The 27,987-nt window shown below is 38.2% G+C and overlaps 5 protein-coding genes across 6 annotated transcripts; 3 read left to right on the top strand and 2 right to left on the bottom strand.

Annotated features, from left to right (window-relative positions):
• The first annotated feature begins 12 nt into the window (after positions 1-12).
• Positions 13-14,587, top strand: LOC140790563 (uncharacterized). The gene is made up of 26 exons (XM_073140688.1): positions 13-405; positions 506-565; positions 651-743; positions 1,398-1,626; positions 2,389-2,495; positions 2,699-2,761; positions 3,568-3,668; positions 5,124-5,218; positions 5,424-5,444; positions 6,159-6,254; positions 6,352-6,472; positions 6,598-6,780; positions 6,907-7,097; positions 7,922-8,193; positions 8,924-9,025; positions 9,529-9,705; positions 9,805-9,993; positions 10,098-10,339; positions 10,425-10,571; positions 11,969-12,182; positions 12,438-12,569; positions 12,641-12,784; positions 13,492-13,551; positions 13,627-13,806; positions 14,048-14,107; positions 14,215-14,587. The coding sequence occupies exons 1-26, from the start codon at positions 172-174 to the stop codon at positions 14,284-14,286; spliced, it is 3,585 nt and encodes a 1,194-aa protein (XP_072996789.1). The 5' UTR covers positions 13-171; the 3' UTR covers positions 14,287-14,587.
• Positions 14,588-15,255: 668 nt separating this feature from the next.
• On the bottom strand, positions 15,256-16,384 carry LOC140791429 (uncharacterized). 2 transcript variants are annotated; one of them, XM_073141996.1, is made up of 4 exons: positions 15,925-16,384; positions 15,732-15,824; positions 15,524-15,664; positions 15,256-15,430 (listed from the first exon to the last, which is right to left on the bottom strand). In XM_073141996.1, exons 1-4 carry the CDS (start codon positions 16,141-16,143, stop codon positions 15,389-15,391), a joined length of 495 nt encoding a protein of 164 aa, XP_072998097.1. In that variant the 5' UTR covers positions 16,144-16,384; the 3' UTR covers positions 15,256-15,388. The 2 variants fall into 2 exon arrangements, with proteins under 2 accessions (XP_072998097.1, XP_072998096.1); XM_073141995.1 differs by having other exon boundaries at positions 15,256-15,448; positions 15,925-16,341.
• A 502-nt stretch (positions 16,385-16,886) lies between these two features.
• Positions 16,887-20,298, top strand: LOC140790349 (LIM domain-containing protein WLIM2b-like). The gene is made up of 5 exons (XM_073140384.1): positions 16,887-17,231; positions 17,885-17,984; positions 18,073-18,107; positions 18,197-18,286; positions 19,718-20,298. Exons 1-5 carry the CDS (start codon positions 17,097-17,099, stop codon positions 19,928-19,930), a joined length of 573 nt encoding a protein of 190 aa, XP_072996485.1. The 5' UTR covers positions 16,887-17,096; the 3' UTR covers positions 19,931-20,298.
• A 386-nt stretch (positions 20,299-20,684) lies between these two features.
• LOC140790348 (proliferating cell nuclear antigen) lies at positions 20,685-22,037 on the top strand. Its single transcript, XM_073140383.1, has 4 exons — positions 20,685-21,144; positions 21,266-21,418; positions 21,531-21,628; positions 21,701-22,037. Exons 1-4 carry the CDS (start codon positions 20,826-20,828, stop codon positions 21,920-21,922), a joined length of 792 nt encoding a protein of 263 aa, XP_072996484.1. The 5' UTR covers positions 20,685-20,825; the 3' UTR covers positions 21,923-22,037.
• A 480-nt stretch (positions 22,038-22,517) lies between these two features.
• LOC140790347 (cytosolic enolase 3) lies at positions 22,518-27,860 on the bottom strand. Its single transcript, XM_073140382.1, has 13 exons — positions 27,464-27,860; positions 27,222-27,376; positions 26,852-27,026; positions 26,620-26,691; positions 26,433-26,549; positions 25,564-25,644; positions 25,042-25,118; positions 24,591-24,694; positions 24,249-24,347; positions 24,087-24,172; positions 23,939-24,025; positions 23,381-23,578; positions 22,518-22,869 (listed from the first exon to the last, which is right to left on the bottom strand). The coding sequence occupies exons 1-13, from the start codon at positions 27,566-27,568 to the stop codon at positions 22,801-22,803; spliced, it is 1,425 nt and encodes a 474-aa protein (XP_072996483.1). The 5' UTR covers positions 27,569-27,860; the 3' UTR covers positions 22,518-22,800.
• Between the last annotated feature and the right edge of the window lie 127 nt (positions 27,861-27,987).

Genomic DNA, 27,987 nt, shown 5'->3' with positions numbered 1-27,987 from the left:
CATAGCTAGCTTATACCAACCGAGCCCTCGTTACCGTGTCTGTTCCCCTCCCTCTCCCCTCCCTCCCTCCCTCGTCGGAGAGAAGCATTCGTCTTTCTAGCTGTTTAGATCGGGAGTTGCTGTTTCCTTAGAAGTAAAGAAACCTAGCGGCCGCTCCAGGGATCTCCGACCATGGCTTCTGGCCAGGAGTCCGCTGGGACTACCCTGATGGACCTCATCACCTCAGATCCAAAGGCCGCAGCCCCCAATTCATCCGCGCCGGCGGCCCCATCCACGCTCGGGAAGCCGGTGACGACGGATCGGAAGTCGAAGAGGGTCAGCTTGATGCAGATCCAGACCGACACCATCGCTGCCGCCAAGGCCCTTAACCCCGTCAAGACAAACCCTCAGAGACAGAAGAAGAAGGTCCAATATTTACTTCTTTTTGCTCTTTAGTTTGTTTGGATCAAGAAGATCCGGCGATGTTCTTTATCTAATTGTATTTGTTGCTCTTTCCTCGTATCAGCCGGTTTCGTATGCTCAATTGGCACGGAGCATCCATGAGCTTGCTGCGACGTCTGATCAGGTTTTTTAAGCTTCACTTTGTTAAGCTTGATTGGATTATTTATCGGGAATTTCTGATCTGTCGAATCATATTGTTGTTTGTTTAGAAAAGCTCCCAAAAGCAGCTAATTCAGCATGTCTTTCCTAAGCTTGCCGTCTACAACTCTGTGGATCCTTCTGTTGCGCCATCACTTCTAATGGTATGCCTTCTGTTTGCTCGCTGTTGGTTCTTTTATCATAGAACTATGGTGTATTTTGTTTCATCCCGTTAAAAATCATATGTACTTTGAGTTATCTTACAATAAGCTTATTTTATACCTGCTTTTCCTCATGTTGAAAATCAATGCTCTTTTGTACATGTGTTGTCGGATTAATATGGGTCATCTACAACGTTTGATATAATTCAGGATAAGGTGTACTATCCCCAAATGAAATATGGTTCTGGTTGGCTCATTTTCAATAGCGCAATGTTTGGTAAAGCATAACTGGACTAACCAAAGAAAATCCCACAAAATCAATAGAGAGCACATAAATCCATTCGCCTGTAGAAAATTGTCCAACAACGGAGAGTTTTAGATGACCGGGCATCACATCCCATAATTCACCCAGTAGATGAAAATCTATATGTGCATGCTGTTTACTATTGACCTTTCCATGATCTTATATATGACCGGGCATCACATCCCATAATTCACCCAGTAGATGAAAATCTATATATGCATGCTGTTTACTATTGACCTTTCCATGATCTTATATATATATATATATATTTATTTATTTATCTATTTAGATTTTGGACTTTTTCTAATACTGGAGAAATTTTTCCCCCATACTTGCTTTTCTTTGTTTTGCAGCTTCACCAACAATGCGAGGATAGAACTGTTTTGCGCTATGTTTATTACTACCTGGCTAGAATTTTGTCAGATAGCGGTGCCCAAGGTTTAAGTCCTGGGGGTGGAATTCCTACACCAAACTGGGATGCACTTGCAGATATTGATGCTGTCGGTGGAGTTACTAGAGCAGATGTTATACCTCGAATTGTAACCCAGCTTTCTGCAGAATCTGCCAGTGATGATGTTGAATGTACATTTCTTGTCTCCACTTTTTGAGTTATGACTTCTCTGATGTATTATTTCTTGTTGATTATAACAGAAAATGTATCAATTATTTTGTTTTTGTAATCCTTGATCATGATTAAACTAAGCAAAAGGATTATCTGCAGTAGACCACAAAGAAATGAAATCTTTGACACTTGCTAATGTTTAGGAAATCATGCACAACTTTTTAGCTTGTTTTTAATGCGTATTCAGCTGCAATTGATTTTTGGGATACTGTACTTTTGGGAGAGTATTGTCAACTGTTATGGTGTCGTTTCAGTGTGTTTATGTGTTGGGAATAAAGAATTGTATCTTTGACAGGTTATAGGTTTCGAGATTTATTTTGGTGATAAACTTTGAAATATTATTGATCAAGACGCAATTTAACTAATTGACCAATATGCATTAGGTATTCCTGAATTATTTTGTTGTTTGGAAGGAACACATGTTTTTGTATCCCAAGATCTAGGATACTAGATATTAATTGGTTGATAATGCTTTTGAAACCATCCGATGTAGCCAAATTATGTAACCAGCTATTTAATATCATATTCACCTTTTTTTTATATAGGACATGTAATTTTATGATTATCTACTCACCAATGCCATTGTGAATTTTGTGATGTAAACAGTAGGAAAGCAACTTATTATAAAATATTTCCATAAGCTGGTTTTGTACAGATCTCTTAGTTTGAGTGTCATGCTTGGTCCATCTCTCTTCGCTGATTATTTTATTGGTCTTCTGTAGTTCATGCACGTCGGCTTGCAGCTTTGAAGGCCCTTACTGCCTCCTCATCAAGCAATTCCGAGATCTTAGAGAAATTATATGAGATTGTATTTGCTATTCTAGAGAAGGTTTGTCCTGGGCCATTAGTCAAGAATCAAGATTTGCTTATATATTGTTGTCAAGCTTACTTTAGTTTATTGAGTCCTTGGATTTTGTCTAGTTAATCATCTAAGCCCATTGTTTGTGGTTCTCTCTTCTTCACGGTTCTCCATTCTTTTGGTCAACGGATGAGAATTTTTGTGGTCTCAATTCACCCTTCTGTAATTTGCAGGTTGCTGATTCGAAACAAAAACGCAAGAAAGGTATTTTCGGCAAACAAGGTGGAGATAAGGAGGTATTGTTTAGATCTTTAGACGCATTACATTAAGTGTTAATGAAGCTACACTACTACTAACGTGAAAGTCATATGTATTAGTTGCTAATTTCCATGATTCATTTCATTCTTACACTTTATAGTTTCACTCAGCTTTTGGTTTTAGCTTGTAAGCACATTAATGAATTGTGATAGTTAAATACCTCCTTTTGAACTCTATCCAATTTTATGTACCATATGCCTTAGGAGCATGCCAAACACTTTTTTGCTGTGCTTCTTGGACTTCTTCAGTTTGCTCCTAGCTATTTTAATAACAAGTACTGTTTAAGACTTTAAGCAATTCATATATTATCACTTTAGCCTCTATTCTTGTTTGCTTGGGATCATGAGAAAAAAGTGCTCTGACTTCTCTATTACACATAGTTATAGATAATGCCCTATCGAGTCATCTAGTTGTCTGCAGTAGACTGAAGTATTTTACTTTTGTGATGCTGAGAAATTTGTATTTTTAAGTATATTCTTTTCACCAGTTAATCTGCTAAAATGAACCATTGTGACTATCCTCTGATTTCAACTCTAACTACTTTTTTTTTTTTTTGAGTGAAATCTCTAATTACTTTAACTAGAAAACTTTGGGTATCTTTGTTACATCTGTGTGCTTGGTCTTTCAACTATTGATCATGAGGAGCTACTGTTTTTATTGTTCTGTAACCTGTAACTAATCTGCACCGGCACAAAATTATCATGAAGAGGAAATAGGAGTTATGGATGTTGTACTAGCTACAAATTATGCTGCACTAGTTGATGTGTGATTCATATTGCTGCAGTCCACTATCCAGAATAACTTGCAATATGCTGCTATGAGTGCTCTAAGAAGACTTCCTCTTGATCCTGGAAATCCAGCATTTCTCCATCGAGCTGTACAGGGGTAGGTAGATCTACTGTACGGTTCCCTGCTAATTTAGTTGTAAGGTTGATTGTTCTTCTTTAACTCTTCAGGACTTAAAAATGCTCCACTGTTCAGTTTCTATCTGATGATTCTTTACTAGAGAACAATCAGTTGCCGATATAAAGAAACTTATGGTAGAATCTTGATAGCCTGTTGCAAACAAGTAATATTTCGTGTTTGTCCCTTGTAGGTAATATAAAGCTGGTAGTAATTAAATTACTTAAGCATGGTAGATGATGTTAACAGAAATAGAGATTTTCAGCATATGCATATCTAGATTATGGTGCTCCAACAACAAATATTTGTATAATCCTAGGATTCCAGTTTTGGCCAATCTTTATCCAGTGAAAACAGTGGTTTTGGGTTGGAAGTGTTCTTATTGGGCTGAAACCAGCGGATTTTGGACCCATTTTGACCCGACAGCAAATGTTTTTCTACCTCTACATTCTTTTGCTGATTTTTCAGCTTTCTTAGTTGAAGGAATGATTACTTATGCATTTTACTGTTGATTTTTCTATCAAGATTTCCAGTTTTTGCTGATCCCAATCCAGATCAGGATTTACACAGGGTAGTAGTTGGGATCAGTCGATACCTGAATATGGATCGGGTGAGTTTTGGCCATTTAACCCGAAATCGAGAGAGAGAGGAAACAAAACAAAAGAAAGATAAACTATATACTCGAGCTCAATAGAGCTGGACCTACGTCGGAGGAATTTGTCAGACGTTTGATGGAAGCTAGATCTACATCAGAGAAGCATCGGTTTCTTCAGAGCGAGGGAGTGGGAGAGAGAATGAGAAGCTGCATGTGTGTGTGTGTGTGTGTGTGTGTGAGAGAGAGAGAGAGAGAGAGAGAGAGAGAGAGAGAGATAGTTGGACAGGGAGAGGGAGACGGTTTTGACTTTTGAGTGAGATATTCTATTTCTAAGAAGTGAGAGATTAGAGATGACAAAGAGATAGGGAGGAGTGAGTTGGAGAGAGAGTGGGAGGGAGGGAAGTAAATTTTTTTTTATTTGTGTGGGTGAGAAAGGGAGAGAGAGTGAGGGATTTTTTTATAGTTTTTAGATTTTATATGTGAGTAATTTATATTTTATATTTTTTAATATTTTTTTACAAATTTTAGAATTATTTTGTATTTAATATACAGATCAATAAAGTCGATATATATTATTTTTTCAAATGGCTGATCCCAATCCCAATACTTAGAACCTTGATTTCCATATAGAAAACCATTGTCAATTTTGAATGGCAATTGCCATAGTTCTAAATGTAGTTTCATGTTCTCTTTTAAATTGAACTTCTTTACCCTAGCCTGAAATTTATTGTTTCATATAAAGCATGCATCAACTTCATCTGTCCACTTAGTTTGTTGTTCAAAAGGTCATAGTAGTTGATTGTTCATTGATGAATAATATCTTGATCTTGATGTGACTGTAGGATCTCATTTGCTGATCCAGTTGCTGTGAGACATGCACTAGCAATCATTTCTGATATAGCTTCAAGAGATCCATATTCTGTTGCAATGGCTTTGGGTTAGTTTTTTTACTCTGAACAGAGTTATGGACAATTTCTGTTGCACTATTAGATGTAACAAACCACCTTCTATTGGTAGGACTTGTGCATTCTGCAAAGAAAACTTAAATATCAATTTAGTTGGATCTAAAACTTAGGATTTATATTTTGCACTAGATGTATTTATGTTATTTAGAGTTTAACCTTATGCTTACTGTTTTGCAGGAAAGCATGCACAACCTGGAGGTATGCTTGTCTCTCTTCTTTATCATTGTCAGATCATTTTCTGCTTCCTTCTAGAAGTCTTACTGAACATAAAAAGATGTTGGCTCAAGGCCTCAAACTACTAATATATACGGTTTTTCATAATAAGCATAGCATAGTATTCATACTTTTCAATTTCATATCAAATGCATCTAAGATGAATTGTGTTACACTTTAAAAAATAAATAAATTATGAGCTTTTTGACTATGCAATTTTTTCGCATTAGCTCTAATAAATTTGTTTTAAGTCAGTTTTTTATTTTTTTATAAAAAAGTACTTGTTGGGATAATCCAAGAAAATGTGATTTAGCCTCACAGTTATCATAGAACTCAAAAGGCAGGTTTTAAGAAAAGAAAGGAGATTCCCATTTCTGTGAAATACTGAAATGGGATTGAAAAAGCTGTTCTTTCGACCAAGAGGAATTTCTTCCCATCACACATATAATTCCCTGTACCCACCACTTCTCAAATTAACTTCCACTTCAGAACTCCTAAGAAGCGAGTGCAGTGCTACACCTTGGCCAGATAATGTAATGTTGATCTTCAACTCTATCACTTACAGGCTGTTCTCATGAAGCTCTTATCATATATAAGTTGCCATTTCATTAATAGCATAACTTTCTTGAAATGAAACTTATTTTGAATGATCTCTTTTAATTTGCTTTGCTGAATATATTTGTGTGTTAAATGACGCAGGTGCTTTGCAGGATGTTCTTCATTTACATGACGTTCTTGCAAGGGTTTCCCTTGCAAGATTATGTCATGCAATATCTAGAGCCCGTGCATTGGATGGTACATGCCTCTGGTCATTTTACTACTTTAAAGTTCCTCTTTCTCCCTGATTTTTTGGACGATTGTTGGATGATTTATCTGAAGTTCTTCTATGCAGAGAGACCTGATATTAAGTCTCAGTTCAGTTCTCTCCTCTATCAACTCCTTCTGGACCCCAGCGACAGGGTTTGTTTTGAGGCAATACTCTGTGTTTTGGGAAAAGTTGATACAACAGAAAGGTAATAGCTAGATGTTCCTGTAACAATGTCTATTAGTCATGTGTTAACTGCATTTCAGGATTTAAAATTATTGTATCTTTCTTTCTACTAATGGGACAGCTTAATGTGGTACTTGTTTGTTACAGGACGGAGGAGCGAGCTGCTGGATGGATTCGGTTAACAAGAGAAATTCTTAAGTTACCTGAGGCACCGTCAGTGGCATCAAAAAACAGCCTATCAAAAGATGCTCCACCACCAAAATCAAATAGTGAAAAACCTTCTTCTAAAGCAAGGCGTCCTCAGCCTCTTATCAAGCTTGTAATGAGAAGGTTTGAGATATCTTTTATATGTAATGCTTTTGCATCCTCTGAGTACTATCTATTATTTGGCTTGTCAAAACTTGGACTTTTAGCAATCCATTTTTTTTATTTAAACTTCTATTTGTATTCTTTCAGATTGGAGAGCTCTTTCCGTAACTTTTCTCGTCCTGTACTTCACGCTGCTGCAAGAGTTGTTCAGGAGATGGGAAAAAGCAGGGCAGCAGCATATGCTTTAGGTGTTTATGATGAAGGAACTCAGCTTCAAGCATATTCTGAGAATGTTGAGTCACTTGATTCAGATCTTAATGAGAGTGCTCAATCTGAAGGTATCTGTTTTCTCTCTGACATAGGAGGAGTTATTGTCTAAATCCTATTTTCCCCTCTCTGAGGTGGGCTACTTTTCACTGGTGAGAACATGTCTGTTTCTAGTTTACAATGTTAGATTGATTATTCTACTGATGCGTTGGGAAGTACCATATAGTTAATATGAAAAATAGCATTGATGGTGTAACTCTGAGGTGCTCCTCTTGCATCCGGCCTTGATTTGCATGTTTAGGTGTTTGAATCTTTTGATTGTTGAAAGTGAAGTCTCGACTGAAGGATTGTAAGTTTGTAACCTAAATAAATTGTTATCTTGTTACATAAGATAATGAAACAATGATATTGCAGTCTCTTCTACTGTTCAAGATGTGAAGGCCTTTTCTTAAAACAGCTGTGCTCAATGAAATTAAAAGATTTCCATGTTTTAATGGAATCTATGCAACTTATCATGTGACTATCTTTTTAGTGTTGCATTCGTCAATTGTAGTGCTGCTATGGCTAAATGAATTATGACAGTCATATGCATGATTGGTTCAACGGAAGGGATTTCACCATGCATTTCAACTACAATATCTTTGAAAAAGTGGAGGGTTCTGGAGGAGAGACTGACAGGGCTGTTTGCTTTTATTATTGCTTTCTCAGTTAGTTTGTGGAAATAACCTTACCAACGCTATCAACTTATTGCTTCACCTATGAATTGGCCATGAAGCTCAAACAATTTCCTTGTTCTTCCCTTGTATTTATTGTGCATAGCAAATATTTAGCACCATCTACGATAATTAATACTTCAAAATCATGGAACTAATGTTATTATGTCCTCTCTTTTCAGGCTCCCGAAAGGCATTACCACTGTCAAATGGACCTGGTGGCTTAGAGACAATTGCTAGTTTATTAGCTTCATTAATGGAAGTAGTGCGAACAACGGTAGCATGTGAGTGTGCATATGTTCGAGCAATGGTAATAAAAGCTCTCATCTGGATGCAAAATCCACATGAATCATTTGAGGAATTAAAAGACATCATTGCGTGTGAGCTGTCTGACCCAGCCTGGCCTTTGGCACTACTGAATGATATTTTACTTACTCTGCATGCACGGTTCAAGGTATTAATATGGATTGTGTTGATACCTGTTCACCCTTTTACTTCTTCAGAGGAGTTGGCTTATTGTAGGCAATCCTGCTTAGCAAAAACAATTAGTGCAACTAGTTAAAATGCTCAATTAAGATTCTCTACTCAGATTTCCAATCACGATTGGGAGATTAAGGATGACCATCTGTTGCCTGCAAGACAGATACATATAATTTTTGTTTTCTTTAATTTAAGAGATGTTTTTTTCCCATCCCTCCATTTACTTCAATACTAGTGAGAAGAATATAGTGATACTATAAAGCCTAGATATGAATTTGTTCTCTATCACTAAAGAAGTTGTGTTGCACCAAATCGCAGCACTGTACTTATATTTTTTACTGAAACTCTAGAAACTTGTGCTCTGAAATCATGCAGTTATAATTAATGATCTTTCATGCACATTTTTTCCTCTCTATTATTGCGATGTGCTTATTTGTATATCCTGTCAGACAGGCAAACTCATACTGTACACCGATCAATGGAATTGCCAGTGAAGAAAAGAACTTTTGCAAATGACGAAAGTTTAATGAGGAGCTATATGTCCATGTTCCTATTTACTTTTCTGTTTTAGTATACACAAAATATTTCTGTTGTCCATTACTTTCAATCTGATATCTTCATGGACATATGTGTTACTTTTCTTGTAGGGTAGCTGTTCTGTCTGAAATAACTCATTACTTCTTTGTTCAATTTTCACATACCAGGCAACACCAGATATGGCCATCACACTACTTGAAATTGCAAGAATATTTGCCACCAAAGTTCCTGGAAAGATCGATGCTGATGTTCTGCAACTGCTATGGAAAGTGCGTTCATGTTGACTATCTATGTTTTAGGCTTTCATTATATCCTAATCTTGTTACGTACTATTGCTTCTACTTGCATGTAATAACACTTGTATCACTATATTTGGAAAAAGGACAACCTGAACAAGAAGTCATTGGATCCAATTACTGGTTGGGCAATCAATGGGCAGTGGTATATGTGTGTGTGTGCGAATATATATACAGGGAGGAGGGGGAGGGAAGGAGGGATATTTTCAACCTCTTAATGAATAATATATATAGAATAATCTAAATTCTTTCTGTAGGTAATTATGTTTTTTTTATTGTATATTGTCTCAGCTGAAGCTTTCTTTAGCTTTTCTGATGAAGTTCAAGAAATTAGTACTTCTTTCCCTCGAATTTTTTGACCTCTCCTCCATGTGTTCTGTTTAGGACTTGGAAGTGGTTTCCATATTTCCTTTAGTGCATAATATGATTTGTTTTAACTCTTCTAGTAACTTACAGTTATATCTGTTTCTTGCCAGACATGTCTTGTTGGTGCTGGACCAGATGGGAAGCATACGGCATTGGAAGCTGTCACAATAGTTCTTGATTTACCACCTCCACAGCCTGGGTCAATGTCAGGACTTACATCTGTTGATAGGGTGTCTGCATCTGATCCAAAGTCAGCACTGGCATTGCAGAGATTAGTGCAGGCTGCAGTAAGGACTAATATGGGTTTTTTGTGAAAGATTAGCTGAAGTTAGGAATCATAGATACCTAGTTCGCATTTTCAAAATAGGTGCTAATGGTTTGAACAGGTATGGTTTCTAGGTGAAAATGCAAATTATGCTGCATCTGAGTATGCCTGGGAGTCTGCAACACCTCCTGGCACTGCATTGATGATGTTAGATGCTGATAAAATGGTGGCCGCTGCCAGCTCTCGTAATCCTACACTTGCTGGTGCATTGACACGGCTTCAAAGGTGTGCTTTCAGTGGCAGCTGGGAGGTATGTAGCTCTAAAGCTTCTACTATATTCAATTTTCATTTTAATAGCAACTTGTCAGCATGATTTTGTTATTTCTGCTCGGTGACTTTAGACTACCTATGTAGGTTCGAATTGTTGCTGTTCAAGCCCTAATGACTTTGGCAATCAGGTCAGGGGAGCCATATAGACTACAGATATACGAATTTCTCCATGCTTTGGCTTTAGGTGGTGTGCAATCTCAGTTTTCAGAATTTCAACTTAGTAATGGGGAAGACCAAGGTGCTAGTGGTACTGGTCTTGGATCCTTGATAAGCCCTATGCTGATGGTCCTAGATGAAATGTATAGAGCTCAAGATGAGCTGATTAGGTAAGTGAAATAGGGCAACTTTTCTCTATGATCACTGGTTTCTTATTTCTACCTTGATTTCTGATTGTTCTATGTGGACTTATAGAAATATGCGTGAACATGACAACAATAAGCAAGAATGGACAGATGAAGAACTCAAGAAACTTTATGAGAATCATGAGAAGCTTCTGGATTTGGTTTCTTTGTCATGCTATGTTCCACGGGCTAAATATTTACCTCTAGGTCCTACCAGGTACTATTTCTTGCAACGCTTCTTAAATATTTTGAGCAATTACAAAATCTGTTGACTGATAAACTGATTTACTTTTGTATTCTTTATGAGACGATGTATTTAGGAATTTTTTGTATTGACTGCTAACTGCTGTAGTATAGTAATTATTAGGGAAGTTTTCGGCCTGCTTTCTAAAGGGAAGAACTTCAACCAAAAGGATAAAAAATTTCTTTTAGAGTCTTTTCTCCTTTAAACATGGTAGTATATAATAAAAAGTAGGAACTAGTCACATTTTTCTCAAGTTAAGTGTTCTTCTTATCATTTTATGTTGGCCATGCTTCCAAGTATAAAGGTGCTATCATCTATTCGAATAAAGTGAAGCTTTTTTACTATCATTGTCTTGTGTTTTGTTTGAGTATCAGAGGAGCATTACTGAGGATGCAAGAGCTTATGCTCACGTAGGATGAGTTTTGATTAAATTTTAGATATGAATCCATGTGCCATGTGAATATTTCCAAGTGTGACGAACCAATATTTCTCCTGCAGTGCTTATATAACATTGTTATTTTCTGAAATCTTTAGTGATTTGTTTGCAAAATTTATGGTAAAGAATACAAGAAGAGAATATCAGTTATTTAATTGCTAATATAGCAATGCCATTTTTCCTACTGTAGTGATGTATAGAGAAGGCATGAACAGAAATCCTATTTTATAATTTATTGCAAAGTGAAGATATACCTACTGTTGTCTTGGTTTTAGGTACAGAAAATTGAGGGATAGATAAAGTATCTAGTTAAGAAGCAAGGATTAAGTGCAGAATTGGAGATAAGAGCTACAGGATATTTTGGGCTTTGGAAAAGATATCAGTCTCCAGAATGTAATATGAAATGCCAGAGACAAAATTAAAAATATGTGGTTCCATGCCAAGTTCTAAAGAGGTTGAGGCTTGAGATATTATTAATGAAAATCTTTGGTTGATGACATTCTTAGCTAACTGAAATATGATTTCTTAAGATGAACCAAATTGGGTTGACTAAAGTAAGATGTTTTAAATATAATTAATTGGAAAAAAAAGATGTTCCAATACAATATATCATTGCTGTTCATAATCTCCCTACAAACAAACTGCCTATGTTGGATGGATCTGTGCTCAGGCGGTTGTTTATAAACTCAGTCCTGACCCATTTGTACTGCACCAGTATGTTAAAAGGTAAAATCACCTCTATGTACAGATTGATTTAAATCTAAAAATGAGGTTTCCAGTTTCACTTGAATAGGAGCGATGAGGGAGAGGGTTAGCTGAATGTAATGTGTATGTCCATATGTGCATTGAATATTTCCATGGTCATGGTCAACAAATAAATATATTTGGCCTTTGATTATTCTGGCCTGATAGATATTTTAACTTGTGATGACAGTGCCAAACTCATTGACATCTACCGTAATCGACACAACATCAGTGCGTCTTCTGGTCTGAACGATCCAGCTGTTGCTACTGGGATATCTGACCTTGTGTATGAATCCAAAGAAGTACATAAAGAACCTAATACAATTGATCCTGAACTTGCGATGGCCTGGGCAGCAGGCTTGGATGATGATATGTGGGGAAACAATGCTCCGGCAATAGATAAAGTGAGATACTTTCCAAATCAAGTTTCTTATATTTGCATGGCTACCTTTTTTCCCCTCTTTCCTGACATTAAGTAATGCACTTAGTCAGTCCAAATAAGATACACTGATGTCATATTTTATTGAAGTTCCTTTCATAGTGCAACTATAAGCCTATGAGCTTGCTTCTACTGAATATTTAAATGATTCACATAATAAACTGGGTATAGGGTTTTGAATTTTGCACAGCTATCAACACTTGTGTTATCCCAATGATAGGTAAATGAATTTCTTGCTGGTGCTGGAACCGATGCTCCTGATGTGGATGAAGAGGAGAACATGACTTCTCGGCCATCTGTTGGTTATGATGATATGTGGGCTAAAACAATATTAGAAACTTACGAAGCAGAGGTATGACTAGTATCCTTCAGCATATATGTTAGGAATCAGGCAAGGAAGTTTAGTAATTTCCTTTGTTGCAGGAAGATGATGCAAAGTCATCTGGGACATCATCTCCCGAGTCAACTGGTTCCATTGAAACTTCTATATCATCTCATTTTGGTAGTATGAGTTATCCATCCTTGTTCAGTTCACGTCCATCAGGCTATGGAGTTTCACAACAATCGGTAACATCTTCTTACTGTTTGTAATGTCATATATTTCCTTTTTAAATTATATTTGTATGTTTGACAATTTCATCCTTCATTTCTTAGTATTATCAATTTTCTGAGTAAACGTTCACTTTTTTGTTCCTCATGCTTGTTGAATTTATGTTTCCTATTGACACTCTGTTAGGATAGATAAATGGAGTCTTCAATCATGTTAATTAATCATTTTTTGTGTGAATAAAATAATGCAATCCAGAATCTCTATCCTCTTGATCTTTTAATTCTTTCATTACCTGTATATAAGCATGTCTAACTACAACCAACTGCCTAAAGTTAGAAAACTACATTTGCTGCAAAATCAAAAAAAATTTACACATTTAATTCATACTGGGAAAGTCTCCATTATAGGGGAGATTCTGCCTGTTCAGTTGCTAAGTTAGTGACCTTGAAATTTACTGAGATCCTCTAATGAGGAACTGCGCTACTGAAATCCTCTCGTAGAGAAGGATTCTGGTTGTTGCAAAGCTCTTCTTAGGATGCCTATAAATGTGAATTTTATGTGGTTAAACATCAAATATACACATTAGCACCTTTTTCTGTCCTTCTATATGCTTTGCATGACGGACCATAAGTTTATATGTCAAATTAGAGATGAGTAGTGTTTGATTTCATTATTATATTATAGTTTTAAAAGGAGGGTTTAACAGAATAATACTACCTAGCAGGAGAACAGGTCATCAAATACTGCAAGCAGATTCAGCGGTATCGAAGGGCTAGGAACTCCGGTTAGTCCTTAGTTTTTGAAATGTGCATCTTTTCCTATAAAATCAACTCTGGTATTGACTTTGCACCACTTTCAGGTTAGTGAAGAACCGCCATCATACTCAGCATCTGTTCTTCAGAGGTATGAGTCGTTTGAGAACCCTTTAGCTGGCCGAGGGTCTCAGAGCATTGGATCACAGGATGATGAAGACAGAAGTTCTGGAAACCCACAGTCTGGGAAAGCATTATATGACTTCACAGCAGGTGGCGATGATGAGGTATACTTGCATCTATAGGATGAAGAAAGCCTTTGACATTAATTTTTTCCAATTCTGGTAAAATGCTAGCTGATCAAGGTAGCATCCTGTAGCTTATATTATCTGATAGATGAGTCAATCTCCCTCTTGATTCTCTGCTGAATGTTAGCTGATCATGCAATGGCTTCCTGTTTGAAGTTAACAAGATATCCTGAGAAAGAAGTTAAAAGAAAAAATATTGATCTAAATGTCATGCTTGCAGTTAAACTTGACTGCTGGAGAAGAAGTTGAGATTGAATATGAGGTTGATGGCTGGTACTATGTAAGTTCAGAAAGTCCTTGCTCTTTTGTGCTTTGATCTGGTACTGGAGTACCTCTTTTCAAATTAAAATATAAAACTAATTCCGGAGCATGGTCTTTGATTCTCAGGTGAAGAAAAGACGACCTGGAAGAGATGGGAAGATGGCTGGACTTGTTCCAGTTCTCTATGTCAGCTCTTGATGGTTGTGACCATCTTTACCATAATCTTATAGTCTTTTGCTTTGATGGTTGTTAGCCTATACTCCATGTACTGTTCTCTGCTGCTTCAGAATTTCCGATGCATCTATTTTGCTTTCTATGGAGGCCAGAGTCTCGGCCTTATATTCATGCCATGCCTGATGTAAGTGAGTTCTACAGGGTGTTTGTTATAATACACATGTATGATTTCTATTCTTTTCATTCTTTTTGTATATTCGAAATGATCTTTTGAGCCTTCGGGATGTTTCTTTTGAAAAGCGAGTCTAAGTACACTTGCCTTTAATTTATTCTCTTTCGGCAATATGCTCCGAATGATTGTGGGATTCCTACCATTTCTCTGCAAGTCTGATCCACTAGGTTGTGACACGTCGTTAAGTTGGTGACTTGCTATAGTCGTTGTGGTTGGCCAGGGTTTTTTTATATAAATTATTTCTCAGTTCAGTTTTCATGTATTCACTGCAAAACTATCCAAATTGAATCTTCTCTTATTTGTGTAGTTGTGCATCTATATGTCTATCGCATATAACTTCGAGCCAATGGAGTGCACCTTATAATGAGCTTGGACCGAGATGCTTTTTTTTCCTCTCCTTTTTATTTGTACAAGGCTGACCTCGAGTTCTCGTTGCCGTTCTACTACAGGCTTGCGAATGTTTTGTTCTCCTAATTTTGTTCTTACTATATATGAAAGCATTTTAAAGGCTAAAAACATCCGGGTTGATTCCTTGCACTTGCAGTCCTCAGCAATCCATATACCCAATTATCTACTCCAGTACTTCAGGGAGATCTTCCACATCATACCATTGTAAGCTAGTTTTTATTTGAGGAAAATTATTTTTCCTGAAAGCGACTTTTCAAAGACAACAAGATTAGCACATTTCGATGCATTTTCAATACGAAATTCGATACATCTGATACGATAAGTAGGCCAACGTAACAAAGAACATTCAAAAATTTCGAAGCAATAAGTTGGCAACTTTGCATTCAACTTGCGCGTAGTGATTATTATTACATAAGTAGAAAGATAATGCGGTACTAATTTGCAGTTGACATCGGTTATTGACGCAGAAGATTAGATAGACAAAATTCAGTTATCGCTTCTGTTGGGCTTGTGTGAAGTTGGAATCACCTGAAAATAAGAAGAAAACTGCGACCACTAATGGCAGTGGCAGAGGAAGTCTAGTAAAACATAAGAAATAGTTTAGGATCTCAATTATCCTACCGTATCAGCAGATGGGATCCAGTCGTTTGTTGCCGGGTTTCCATTGCAGCAAACATGACAGTCTGATGATGTATCCATCTCTGGCGTAAGCTTAAAGCAGCTACCGTTGGATTTACCCATACCGATGAAACCTGTCCCAGTCTGCAGAAACATCGGTGAATACATATGCATGATATCTATAGTTAAAGGAGCACGAAGGGTACCGTACCGTGTGGTGCTGCTTATCGACGCAGTTGAGATCCTCGTAGTACTCCGTCTCAACGTATTCCTCTACCGCCTTGCTCCCATCACAGACTAATTTCTACGAGAAACCAACTCCAATTTATAAGACAAAACATTTTTTTTAGAAAAAATATATATTATTTTATTAAGGCGAAGAAATAATAGAGGAGAATTAGAACCTCGGGATGGGACTCGAGTTCGCGAAGCTTGTCGAGCTCGGGGATGGAGTCACGGTCTGATGGAAGTAGAGCATCGGCATAGACAGAGGAATACTCGCTACGAGACGGCTTGGTGTGGCGTTTGGGTCCGATGCCGTCGAAGTACTCGCGCGTCTCCGCCTCTCTCTGCGCCTCCTCCTCCGGTGGCAGGTGCGCGTCGCTCCGATCCGGCCTTGACATATTCTCTCAATTAATTCTCCTCCAATCTAACATCTTCGCTTGCTCCAAGATATTCGCATATATATCGGGCTAGTGCCTAGTGGTGATCGACCTCATTATCTCAAAATATCTGGCACTGGGAGGAAAAGCAAAAAAAAAAATCTCCCAATTCTTATCGCAAAATTGAATATGATTGGTGGTTAGTCGCCAGCAGTGGATAAGAGACTATTGTCACGTCACAGACATTTAACTAAACCATAGTAGAAGATAACAATCCCAAGTGTGAACTAATAATCCGACCAGTGATAATAAAACCGGAATTTGTTGGGTGATTTTTTATAATGGAATTAATAAAATTATTGGAAGTGGAATAATCCCCGCTGTCGGCGCTGTATCCGCCAAGAGGGACTATCCTATCCAATCACGTTGCCAGCGCTTAATTTCTGGGTTTTAAATTCCTTTTTCCTTTTCTACCAAACTACGCTTCTCCACCGAGAGGCCCCCACTCTTGCAGCAGCGACGGAACTAATCAACGGGAACGTGAACCTATCGAAAGATTATATTTTCTCGGATTTAGAAAAGAAAAAAAAGGGGGTGGGCCAGACCACCCAACGACTACAAACACGATCCGCTGTCTGATCGAGGAAATAGAAGTAACGGATAGGGCTAATAGACGGCAGAGTGACCCACGTGGTCTTACCCAAAATCTCAGCGCACGAATCTCCTATCTCGACACCCTTACCGGATCCAACTTGCTGAGACGCGATGATGCTTTTTAGCACGTCTCGCGGTGGCCATCATCTCCTCCTCTTTCCCTTTACCTTTCCATATTTTCCCTTTCGTCGCGGAACAGAGAAGAAGAGCGCAGAAACCCATTTCTTCGGCCCTCTTGCTGGGTTACAGATCATTTAGATAGATCTACAAAGTGCGAGGAGGAGGAGATCCGTAAAAGAAGGAAGGAAGGAAGGAAGACGATGGCATTCACCGGGACGACGCAGAAGTGCAAGGTGTGCGAGAAGACGGTGTACCTGATGGACCAGTTGAACTCCGACGGGAATGCATTCCACAAGTCTTGCTTCAAGTGCAATCACTGCAAAAAGACCCTCCAGGTTCAATCTCCTACCCTCCCCCAACCTTTCTTTCATTTCTCGATGAGATCGGCGAGTATATTTCTATATATCACGATTTGTAGCCTATCTTAAGAACGAACTGCTGTCCTGATTTCTTGATTGGAGATGATCTAAGAAGAATGGGATCATTCTCCGCGCCGTACAATTAGATGAATATTTTGATCTCCATAGGGAGTGATCGAATAATTCTTTAGTTTTTAAGACGTTCCCAGAGGATCTACTTATGCATCATTATGGGGAAATTTATCCTCAACTATACACCAGCATCGATATTATTGCTGTTTTGATCACATTCTTATACTATTATTGCTACCCTTGATGGATGGAAGTAAGAACAATAATAGCAAGAAAGAGTGATGAACTTATTATTTATGTGCAGGATGTTTCCATGACAGTACGAATAATAAATCTCTATAAACCAACGAAAGGAATCACATGTCGCTCGTATAGGTTAACCGTGTTATTGTTATAATGCAGTCTCTTTTGTGATTGCTAGTGAATGAGAGTATTGTGTACGTAGCATGGTGAACTAAATCTCTGGAACAAGCTGATACTTAATCATTGTAGTGATTGTGTGATATTCTGTCACTAGGAATTGGACCATTATCTAACCTGCTTTCCTTTGTTGTCAGCTGAGTAATTACTCTTCATTCGAAGGAGTTCTGTACTGCAAGCCTCATTTCGAGCAGCTCTTCAAGGAGACAGGAAGCTATAACAAAAGCTTTCAATCACGTAAGATTTCATTACCAAGGTTCTTCCCTATAGCTATATATTGCTAGTATAGATTCTTGATTCCATTGCATCCTTTTCTCCTTCACAGCTGCAAAATCAGCTGAAAAATTAACTCCTGAACTGGTGAGTTTACTGTTGCGCACTTGCACTGCTGTTTTTCATATGATTGTTTCTGCATTTTGCTAAGCCCGTCTAACATGTCTCAACTCCAGACTAGGTCTCCCAGCAAAGCTGCCAGCATGTTTTCAGGGACACAAGAAAAATGTGCCACTTGTGGCAAAACAGCATATCCTCTTGAAAAGGTTTGACCATAGAATGTTGTTTGTTCTATTTTCTTATAACTGTTTGCTTCAAATGTGCCTGTATTTATTTGATGATTGCTCTGTAAATTTCAATATTTAGCCACAATTATTTCTTGTCTATTTTCATTTTTACGTATTAGTATATCCTAAGAGTGGTCTGAATGAAATATCCCTTATAAATCCCATGCTAGGTAGTATCAAATCGCTGATCTACTACTCTTAGATGCTCAACTATTGTCTGGTCAACAATTACTTATTGTTCTATCCATATAACTCAACTGCTTATGATGATATTCCATGCCCCTAGAATTCATCCATGTAGAAAATCCTATTCTAGATTAATGCATGGGTTGATGGTCTCTATTCTTTCTTTCTGTGTTTCAACAATTACCTATGGTTCTCTCCATATAACTCAACTGCTTATGATGATATTCCATGTCCCTAGAATTCATCCATGTAGAAAATCCTATTCTAGATTAATGCATGGGTTGATGGTCTCTATTCTTTCTGTGTTTTATGTTTTAACTTTCAAATATGAACCAGACCTAAGATGAATAAGTCAAGCAGTCTACAGAAAGAATGAGGACAGGCATATGGCTGATTAAATCATCAAAGTTCCAGAAGTGACTGAGCAACTTCATATGTCCATATTATTGGGAAAATGCTTATAGTGAGAAGGTTGTTAGAAATCTCAAGGATGCAATTCTTCATCACTGGGGAAAGTGAATAGCATAAATTCTGTACCAAATTTCTGCTCAAATATGAAAATCATAGCAGCCCTGTTGTACTTCCATTTTGAGCAAGAGAATAGTTGACCACAGTTGGTGGGCTTTCTTTATTTTCTTCTGGATTGAGGTCTACCTGAGCATTAAGCACAGGGATATATTCCTGATACAAGAATATCTTTTCTAGTGGCTAATATCATCTCGATTGCTCTTATACCCCATTTATATTATTGTTTCTCTGGCTTAGCTAAATCCCGAGCACTTCTCAGTTCTGAAATCTATTCACTTTTGTTTCTTCTTTAAATCTTTGCCTTATGATCTTTTATGATATGAATATAAGTATTCCATATACGAGTGCACCTTATCACAAAGAAAATGTTTCAACCCGACCCCTTTAACAAAAAGGATAGAATAGCCATTTAATTATTTTGTAGCCCTTCAAACATGTGTGTTTGCGACTAGATCAGGGTCAAGGGTTTCTGTGTATATACCATCCTACATAAACACAACAACAGCATCCCTGCAGATTTATATCCTAACTACATACTTTGTGGGGATATTTCTCTTAGTCCATTCGTATATTAATATTTTTTTACTGCTGCAGGATAATAACTTCAATTTCTAGTTGCTTTTTTCTGCAGTTGGGAGCATTTGCACTCACCATTCTGATTATTGGATGATGTTGCATTGCCTTGTTACGATGCAGGTGACAGTTGAGGAAAAGGCATATCACAAGTCCTGCTTCAAATGCTTCCATGGAGGCTGTGGCATATCTCCTTCTAATTATGCAGCTTTGGAAGGTATCCTCTACTGCAAGCATCATTTCTCCCAGCTTTTCAAGGAGAAGGGAAGCTACAATCATCTAATTAAGTGTGCTTCAGTCAAGCGGACAACAGCTTCAGCCGCGACAGATCCATGAAATTGTTTTTCTTCTTTGAAGTGGATTTATCCATCAGTTTACCACCTCATTATCATAAGGTTATGCTCCACTGTTTTTAGCCTTTCTAATTGTTCTGCTGTTGAGCAATCAGGGCTTCAGGATTTATCGCTTTACCGAACCCTAAATTTGATCTTTGATATCAGTTACTTCCATCAGACATTTGCATTAAACTTAGTGCAGAACTATGTTTGCGTCCTATTTTCCAGAGGTCAGCGGACTGTTAATTATCAGTGGCAGTAGGATATTCGCTTTTTGGTTGATGAAATGGTTCGGGTTGTCTATGGACATATCCGTCATCTTTAATTCCCATGAAATGTGATGGAAATGCTACCTATCTTATGGCTTCATGTACTCGTGTTACATTTTTCACACTTGCCCTCTCATGCTACGCATTTTAAGTGCCTTCCAAGTTCCACGTTATGTTTGTTTGACTGCGTTTAAGTCCACCAAGCATCGGGAGAATGCGTTTTAATTGGATTGAGTCCAATTCATGTAAGAGTATGAGACTGATATATCCTTTTATCCTATATCTCTTTTTTTTCCCTTTTATTTTTATTTTTTTTTGTTTTTGTTTTTGTTTTTTGGCTGTCAGCTTTGAATTATTATTCTTGATTATGCTTAATTATTTGCTTTGGCGAAGAGGCCATCATAATTCTTTGAGTTATGGCGGGAAGAAATCAACCTCCCGCCAAAATTTCTGAAAGGCTGGGAAACAGTTTGCCCTCTCTTTTTTATTATAATTATTTTCAATAGATGCCAGCCATCCTCGTTTCCCTTGTCCTGCACCTCCTTTCATTCTTTCTCCCGCCTTTTGGCACCTGATAGCACAATGCAAGGAGAAGATAAGTGAAGAGAGATAAAAAGGCGATCGAGGATGCTGGAACTTCGATTGGTTCAGGGCGGCCTCCTGAAGAAGGTCTTGGAGGCGATCAAGGATCTGGTGACTGATGCCAACTTCGACTGCTCGGCGACGGGGTTCTCCCTCCAGGCCATGGATTCCAGCCACGTGGCGCTCGTCGCCCTCCTCCTCCGCTCCGAAGGGTTCGAGCACTACCGCTGCGACCGCAACCTCTCCATGGGCATGAACCTCAATAACATGTCCAAGATGCTTCGATGCGCCGGCAACGATGACATCATCACCATCAAGGCCGACGATGGCAGCGACACCGTCACCTTCATGTTCGAGAGCCCCAGTGAGTTATTATTTGAAGTTCCTGGATCGTCTTTTTTTTTGCCTCTATCTCTCCGTTTGGTTCTGCCCTCGAACTGTTCGATGAAATAAATGCCTGAGAGTTTAGTTGGACCGGATAACAGATCAAGACAAGATAGCGGATTTTGAGATGAAGCTTATGGATATCGACAGTGAGCACCTCGGCATCCCGGATGCTGAATATCACGCTATCGTGCGGATGCCCTCTTCTGAATTCGCACGGATATGTAAGGATCTAAGTAGCATTGGGGACACGGGTAAACTTTCTTCCTAAATAATTATATTATCGACGCCATTAGTTTTCTCAAAGTTATGAACGCATCACATGTGACCCCTCACACAAACTCGATATGATTTCTGGGATGGCAGTTGTTATCTCTGTGACAAAGGAAGGTGTGAAGTTTTCAACTGCGGGAGATATCGGAACTGCAAATATCGTTTGCAGGCAGAATAAAACTGTGGATAAGGTACCCCCACCTTCCTTCCTAACCTTGTGCTGTTTGTCTCTCATATACTAAGTTAGCTGGTATTATGTGCAGCCAGAGGAAGCCACTATCATAGAAATGCAAGAACCAGTATCCTTGACCTTTGCTTTGAGATATATGAACTCCTTCACCAAGGCGACGCCACTGTCTGAGACCGTGACCATTAGCCTTTCATCTGACTTGCCGGTGGTGGTGGAGTACAAGATAGCAGAAATGGGTTACATTAGGTTTTTCTTGGCACCAAAGATTGAAGAGGACGAGGAGATGAAGCCGTGAGCCCATTGGTAACTAGTTCTATTTCTATATTTGTTTGGGTGTTCATGTTTATGTAATTTAACCGGTAGTTTTTCCTCTCTTATCTTTTTATAATTTAATTTACCTTTCTGGAATCCATGTTGTGCGTTAACTTCCAATATGCTCATTTATAATTCCTATCAGACACATCCATTGATGTCTCTACCTAGCTACAATATCAATCTCTATGAAGTGCTATGAGTAAGGAGCTGATGGCTCATCTCTATTGCTCATGATGGAAGTTGCATTGCTTTATTGAGTAAGCCCAGCCTATTTTGTCAATGTGAGACTGGAATTCACCAGATCCATTTCCAGCAGCAGCTTTTCTTTTGGACAAAACGTCATTCAGTAATCAATATCGACTTATTTGACAGAATGATTCATTGTCTTATTTCACAATTATCAGTTTCAAACCAGACCTAAGACGGGCAGTATAAAGTCCTCAAAACAATGAGTCGCTGTAATGAACCAATTGGTCCAAAATCCTAAATTAACCATAATATTCGAGGTACAACTAAGCAAGTTAACGTACTAGAACCAATTGACTGAACATTTGCATGACCCAACTGGGCAAGACTTGTGAACTATTTCGTCCAAATGTATGACATGAAATAAGCTACCAATTGCAGCATTACAGTCTCAATGTTCGCAAAAGCAGTTGTTTTTACATCATTAAGAGAATTTTTCCTACCAAAAGGACACCGAGACATCCTGTCCAACCTTCTCATATGTCTCCACCAACACGAGACGTCAAAACAGAAACCAAGGCATGAACAGCACGAACAATGAGCACTATAGCTCGTACTACATTACATACAAGGAAGAAACTGTAGCACTGGAAAGAAAAAGATGTAGTATGCTCATGGTGATCTCCAGTTGTCTCCTGCATAAACAGCTTCACTTCCTAGTTCTTCCTCTATTCTGAGTAGCTGGAGAACCAAAAAAAAAAAAAAAGGAATCCTGAGAAACCACCTGAGAGACATGAAGTATTCTATTCGAGATGATCTATTTAGTAAACATTAGCATCAGGTATTTCTGTGTGTGTCTGTGGTGTGTTGTTTTTGACAATCATGTGTATTCAGTGGACCCTTCCACCTAACCACAAATAGACAAACACAATGTTGACGACTTGGAGAACTGAAATTTCAGATATCCCATCAGTCCAAAATCTGGTCAGAGATACCAGCATTATCCACAAAACTAGCCCAGTTTACCCCATGCACAGGCTCAAAGATCATGTTTTCCCTATTCTTTTTGTTATAATCTCATTGATCGCATTGAGAGACAGAGGGAATGCAAAACCTTCTCTACCGTGATATGAATACAACACAATTACACAATTTCTCTTAGGTCACTAGAATAGCTTGCCGCCATTAATTTATATTTGATAATTCTAATCTCAAACAAAGAAAGAAAGATCAGATATATGAAGTAAAGAACCTGATTGTACTTAGCAAGCCGTTCCCCACGACAAGGGGCTCCAGCTTTGATCTGTGCAGCAGCTAGACCAACTGCTAAATCAGCAATGAAAGAATCTTCTGTCTCTCCACATCTATGCGATATCATCACCCCCCAATGAGCATCCTTTGCCTGCTTCACAACTTCTATAGCTTCTGTAACAGTTCCAACCTGATTTACCTGGATATGCATGATCTCTTTAATAAATAAAATGAGAAAAAAGATATATCTGCAGAAAAACTTCATCTGTTATTATGAGGAGCAGAGCATTGCCCCCAAACTGAAGGGCATCTAGTGCACATCTTTCCAGTTTGAGAAAGGTAGATGTATGCAAATTACTGGAGAGGTTGTCCATGAAAAGATTCAGATATTTAACCCCAAAGAAGAAACGAAAGAAAGAAAAGATTCTGGTAAGATCTAACAATGAAGGCCTATATCTAGCACCATATAGATCAGGAAATAATTGGTTTTCTCCAAATGTATTGCATACTCATGTTGAAATGTGTCCAAAAGTACCAAGCCTAATTTAGATGGAAGTACCTTAAGAAGAAGGGCATTGCAAGCATACTCATTTATTGCCCGCTCTATGCGTTTATGGTTTGACATCAAGAGGTCATCTCCAACAACCTGCAAACATAGGCATGAGCTGCTATCTTAACCTAGAAATAATCAGAAACATGATCTGCACCTGACATAACCCAAGAGTAGTGAATAATTTCGTATGCTCCCAATCATCCTTGTCAAATGGCTGCTCAACAGATACAAGTGGATATTCTGATATAGAATGACAACATAATTATAAGGCCTGTTCAAAGAAGTGACAGTCGAAAAAATAATGATCTTTCACTACCTGAACAGAGTTGGGTGTACATCTCAATCATATCATCTCCTGTCTTGAAGTTCTGTCCTGATTTATGTGGTGACTTGAAGTCCAAATCATATTTCTTTCCTGGTCAGGATGGAGATATATTATAAGTTCACTTAATGAATTCCGGTGCCTTCCGTACATATACATGCTCTATAATTCACATGCATGTTCGAGCAGAACTTACGAATATTACAAACAATGAATGAACATGATGCACGGGCAACGACTAAATGGTCATTGAAAGACCATCAACAATTTCTTGAAGATTTTAATCTTTTTTCAATGTGATAAAATACAAAGTTGTGCAAAAGGTTTCATACTTACCAATGCAAAAGTTAGTGGCAGCAACATCAATTGCCAACTTGATTCTTCCAATATATCCAGCTCTGTCAATTGCCTCAATAACAAGATCCAAGCCTTCAGAGATGCTGATACATCAAAATATACATGCTCAGCAGCTTAAAGAAAATCATTGCTTGAAATAGGTGAAGTGATAGCTATTGTTGGGCTGCTAGATCTTATTCTAATTGTGAAAGAACTATATCTCTCTTGACCTTGGGTAATTTCTGAAGCTGTTTACAATTGGTGTATGCAACTGTTTAACTATATTTATTGGTGTCACATGTAAAAAGCTCCCACTAATGCAGGTCTAGGAACGGAAGGCTTATGAAGCCTTACCATCATCACAGCAGTTTATGCTAGTTCTCTGAAAATAATATAGTACATGGTGCTAAATGATTGAAAAAAAATTTGATAAAATTAGAAGGTTACGTACCTGGAGATATTAGGAGCAAGTCCACCATCATCACCTACGTTGCACCCATTTGAACCATATTTCTCAGAAATAATAGTCTATAAAGACAAACAAATATTAAAAGTCAGGGAAATAAATCTGAGCATGCTATCCAGACACCATATTGTTAGCGATGCACAATAAAGATAAATGGAAAATGTTAGCAACTTCATGAGTTAAATTTGAGAATAGGCTTCATGGAAAACCTACATGAGAAATAGAAAATAAGGCTGATAATAATTGAAGGTTGTAAAGTATACTGAAATTTGACACAAAATTAGATCCTTTATAAGTTGAGCAACATAACGATATACCCATCAAATTTTGGTAGCATTTGAATCTATTGTAAAGAGGAATAAATGTTCCGAAAAGGACCCTGCTATAACTACTCAATTAAGTATTGGAAACTTGGAAATTAAATAAAATGGCATGAACATGATGTACAATTAAAAGAGAATATCACTTAACCCATCCATTAGTAGGGCCATTGAGAATTAGAACTACCTTCAGGTGATGATAAGTCTCAGAACCCATCTGCATTGCTTCCTCAAAGTTACTTGCACCAACTGGAAGAATCATAATTTCCTATGAACATATGATTTATCAATCTAAGTATATATTTAGAAGACATATAGAACAAATCAGATCAAAGAGTAAACAACAGATAATCATTAAATATTCTATGTTAGTGAACCCTTCCAACATGGTAACAAGATAAGTACTTTCTGCACAATAGGATATCTAACTGAGATTCGAAAACTTGACCTTATACTGGCAAAGATACACTCAGATAACAACCAGTATGTGCTATTTAACCGTGGTGCAGGTAAAAAAAAATGTTCAATAATGTTGATAGTAAAGAGTTGGAATGGGTTAGGTGTGGTAGGAAAATAAGTCTAATGATGAGAGACATAATAGAAGATACACAGACAGCATGGAAGTGGTTTATGGATGCTAAGCACTTTCTAGACAAGAAACTTTGCAAGGTGATTAACAGCCAACCTATGTCTGATAAGATATCCATGCAATTTTTCTTGAACAAGATGCTAAATTGTTTGGCAAGTAAACTTGACTCCAAGACTGTAAATCACTCGATATTTCAGAACTAGTTCACGGAAAAGGATTACATGTATGTGTTACTCTTTTTGTTAAAGAGAATGTAACCGTGACATTGGCTAATTTTGTTTGGATTTATGTTATGAGTGTGTCAAATAGATACCAAAGTAAAAGTAAACAACGAGCATATAGCAGAAGCAAACACACCAGTTAATAAGTCACTAGCAGAATATTGAATTTAATTAGTTATACCACAATATTCTCTAAGCATAAAATGCCAATCTACTGTTCGTAACATGCATAAATATAGGTCATACTTGGGCAGCCAGACTATTGCCAGCATGCTTTCCTCCATTAATGACTGTAATTGCTGGAACAGGAAGTATGGTACTGCTTTTACCCGAAAGATCTGCAATATGTTTGTACAGTGGAACCTGCAAGAGTGAAAGCTAAGAATTGTGTACAAAGTAAGAAAATGACCATTTTCTAGAATCCATGGTGTACCTCTTTTTCAGCAGCTCCAGCTTTACAAGCAGCAATTGACACAGCTAACATAGCATTTGCTCCAAGCTCAGCCTGCAAACTTTTGGTTACCTCTTATATTTTGGCTTATTTACCAACTAAAAGGTATTACTAGGGTACATAGCAACAAAAGCATCAATCCAAGATAGAAAGCTGCCTAGCAATATGCATGAAAATTATCAAACATACAAGTAGTGGATATGATATATCTTGCCTTGTTCTCCGTCTTGTCCAAATCTATCATGGCCTGATCGATCTGGGATTGAAGCAGCGGCTCCATGCCAACTAACGCTTGAGAGATCTTTTCATTTATAACATTAATAGCTTTAGAGACACCTTTTCCAAGATACTTCCCTTTGTCGCCATCACGCAACTCAACAGCCTCGTACCTGGAAAGCAAATTAGCACTATGACCAATCAAATAACTATAACTTGGCATTTACAATCTGAAGACGAAATAAAGGACAAGAGTCAAATATCAATGTTAGTAGCACATGATATCCCGCCATGAGCTCTTGAAAAAGGACATAAAAAGTTAAAAGGACTAGTGAATACAATTGAAAAGAGAAAAAGGGTGGGCTCACATTCCAGCAGAGGCGCCGCTAGGAACCGATGCGCGGTGCATCCCCTTGTTGGTGTAAAGATCGACCTCCACCGTGGGGATACCTCGGCTGTCCAAGATCTGCCTCGCCTTGATCTTTGTGATCGTGGCAGGAACCGCCTTCTTCATATGATTCGACTGCCATTTCAACCAAGCAACGAGAATAAGAATCCAAAGATAAAAGGGATCAACTAAGAAAGGATTTGGAGAAAGCCCGAGGGGTACGATGAAGAGGACGGGCTCGGAGGTTTTGGCTCGGACGGCGGCATTGACGGCGTCCTCTATCTTCCGAGAGAGCATATGCTTGTCGAGGTACTCCTGCAGCGACATTGGAATCACAAAATTCGTAGCCCTAGATCTCTCCGCGGACTGGAAATCCAATCTTTGAGAGGGTGAGAAATGAGATCTTATTCAGCTCGATGCTTCTATCGGAAGGAAAGATGAAGAGATTGGAATTGGAGATGATGCCTCGCCGACGTAGCTGCGTCGTCCCGGGCAGAGAAGAGTGTTGGAGAGATGTATGTTAAAATGTTGTCGTGGGTGCCTACTGCCTTGCGTTGCCAAAGACGAGTGACGTTTATACCCTCGAGTTTTGGTCAATATTTTGGAGGAAATGCCGCTTGAAATTAAAATTGAAATTGAAGTCCAGTAGTTAGCCTGAGACAGGCCAGGCCCGGCCCGGCCGGGACCAGGCTGACTAGTGCTTAAATTAGGTTAGGCATCCCAGGCTCTGAGTCAGCAAGTCATCA

The sequence above is a fragment of the Typha latifolia genome, chromosome 6, assembly GCF_019914945.1.
Source record: "Typha latifolia isolate L0001 chromosome 6, TyphaL0001v2, whole genome shotgun sequence".
Classification (NCBI taxonomy): Eukaryota; Viridiplantae; Streptophyta; class Magnoliopsida; order Poales; family Typhaceae; genus Typha; species Typha latifolia.
The sequence above is the reverse complement of the archived record's forward strand: the minus strand, read 5'-3'. Positions and strand labels throughout refer to the sequence as shown.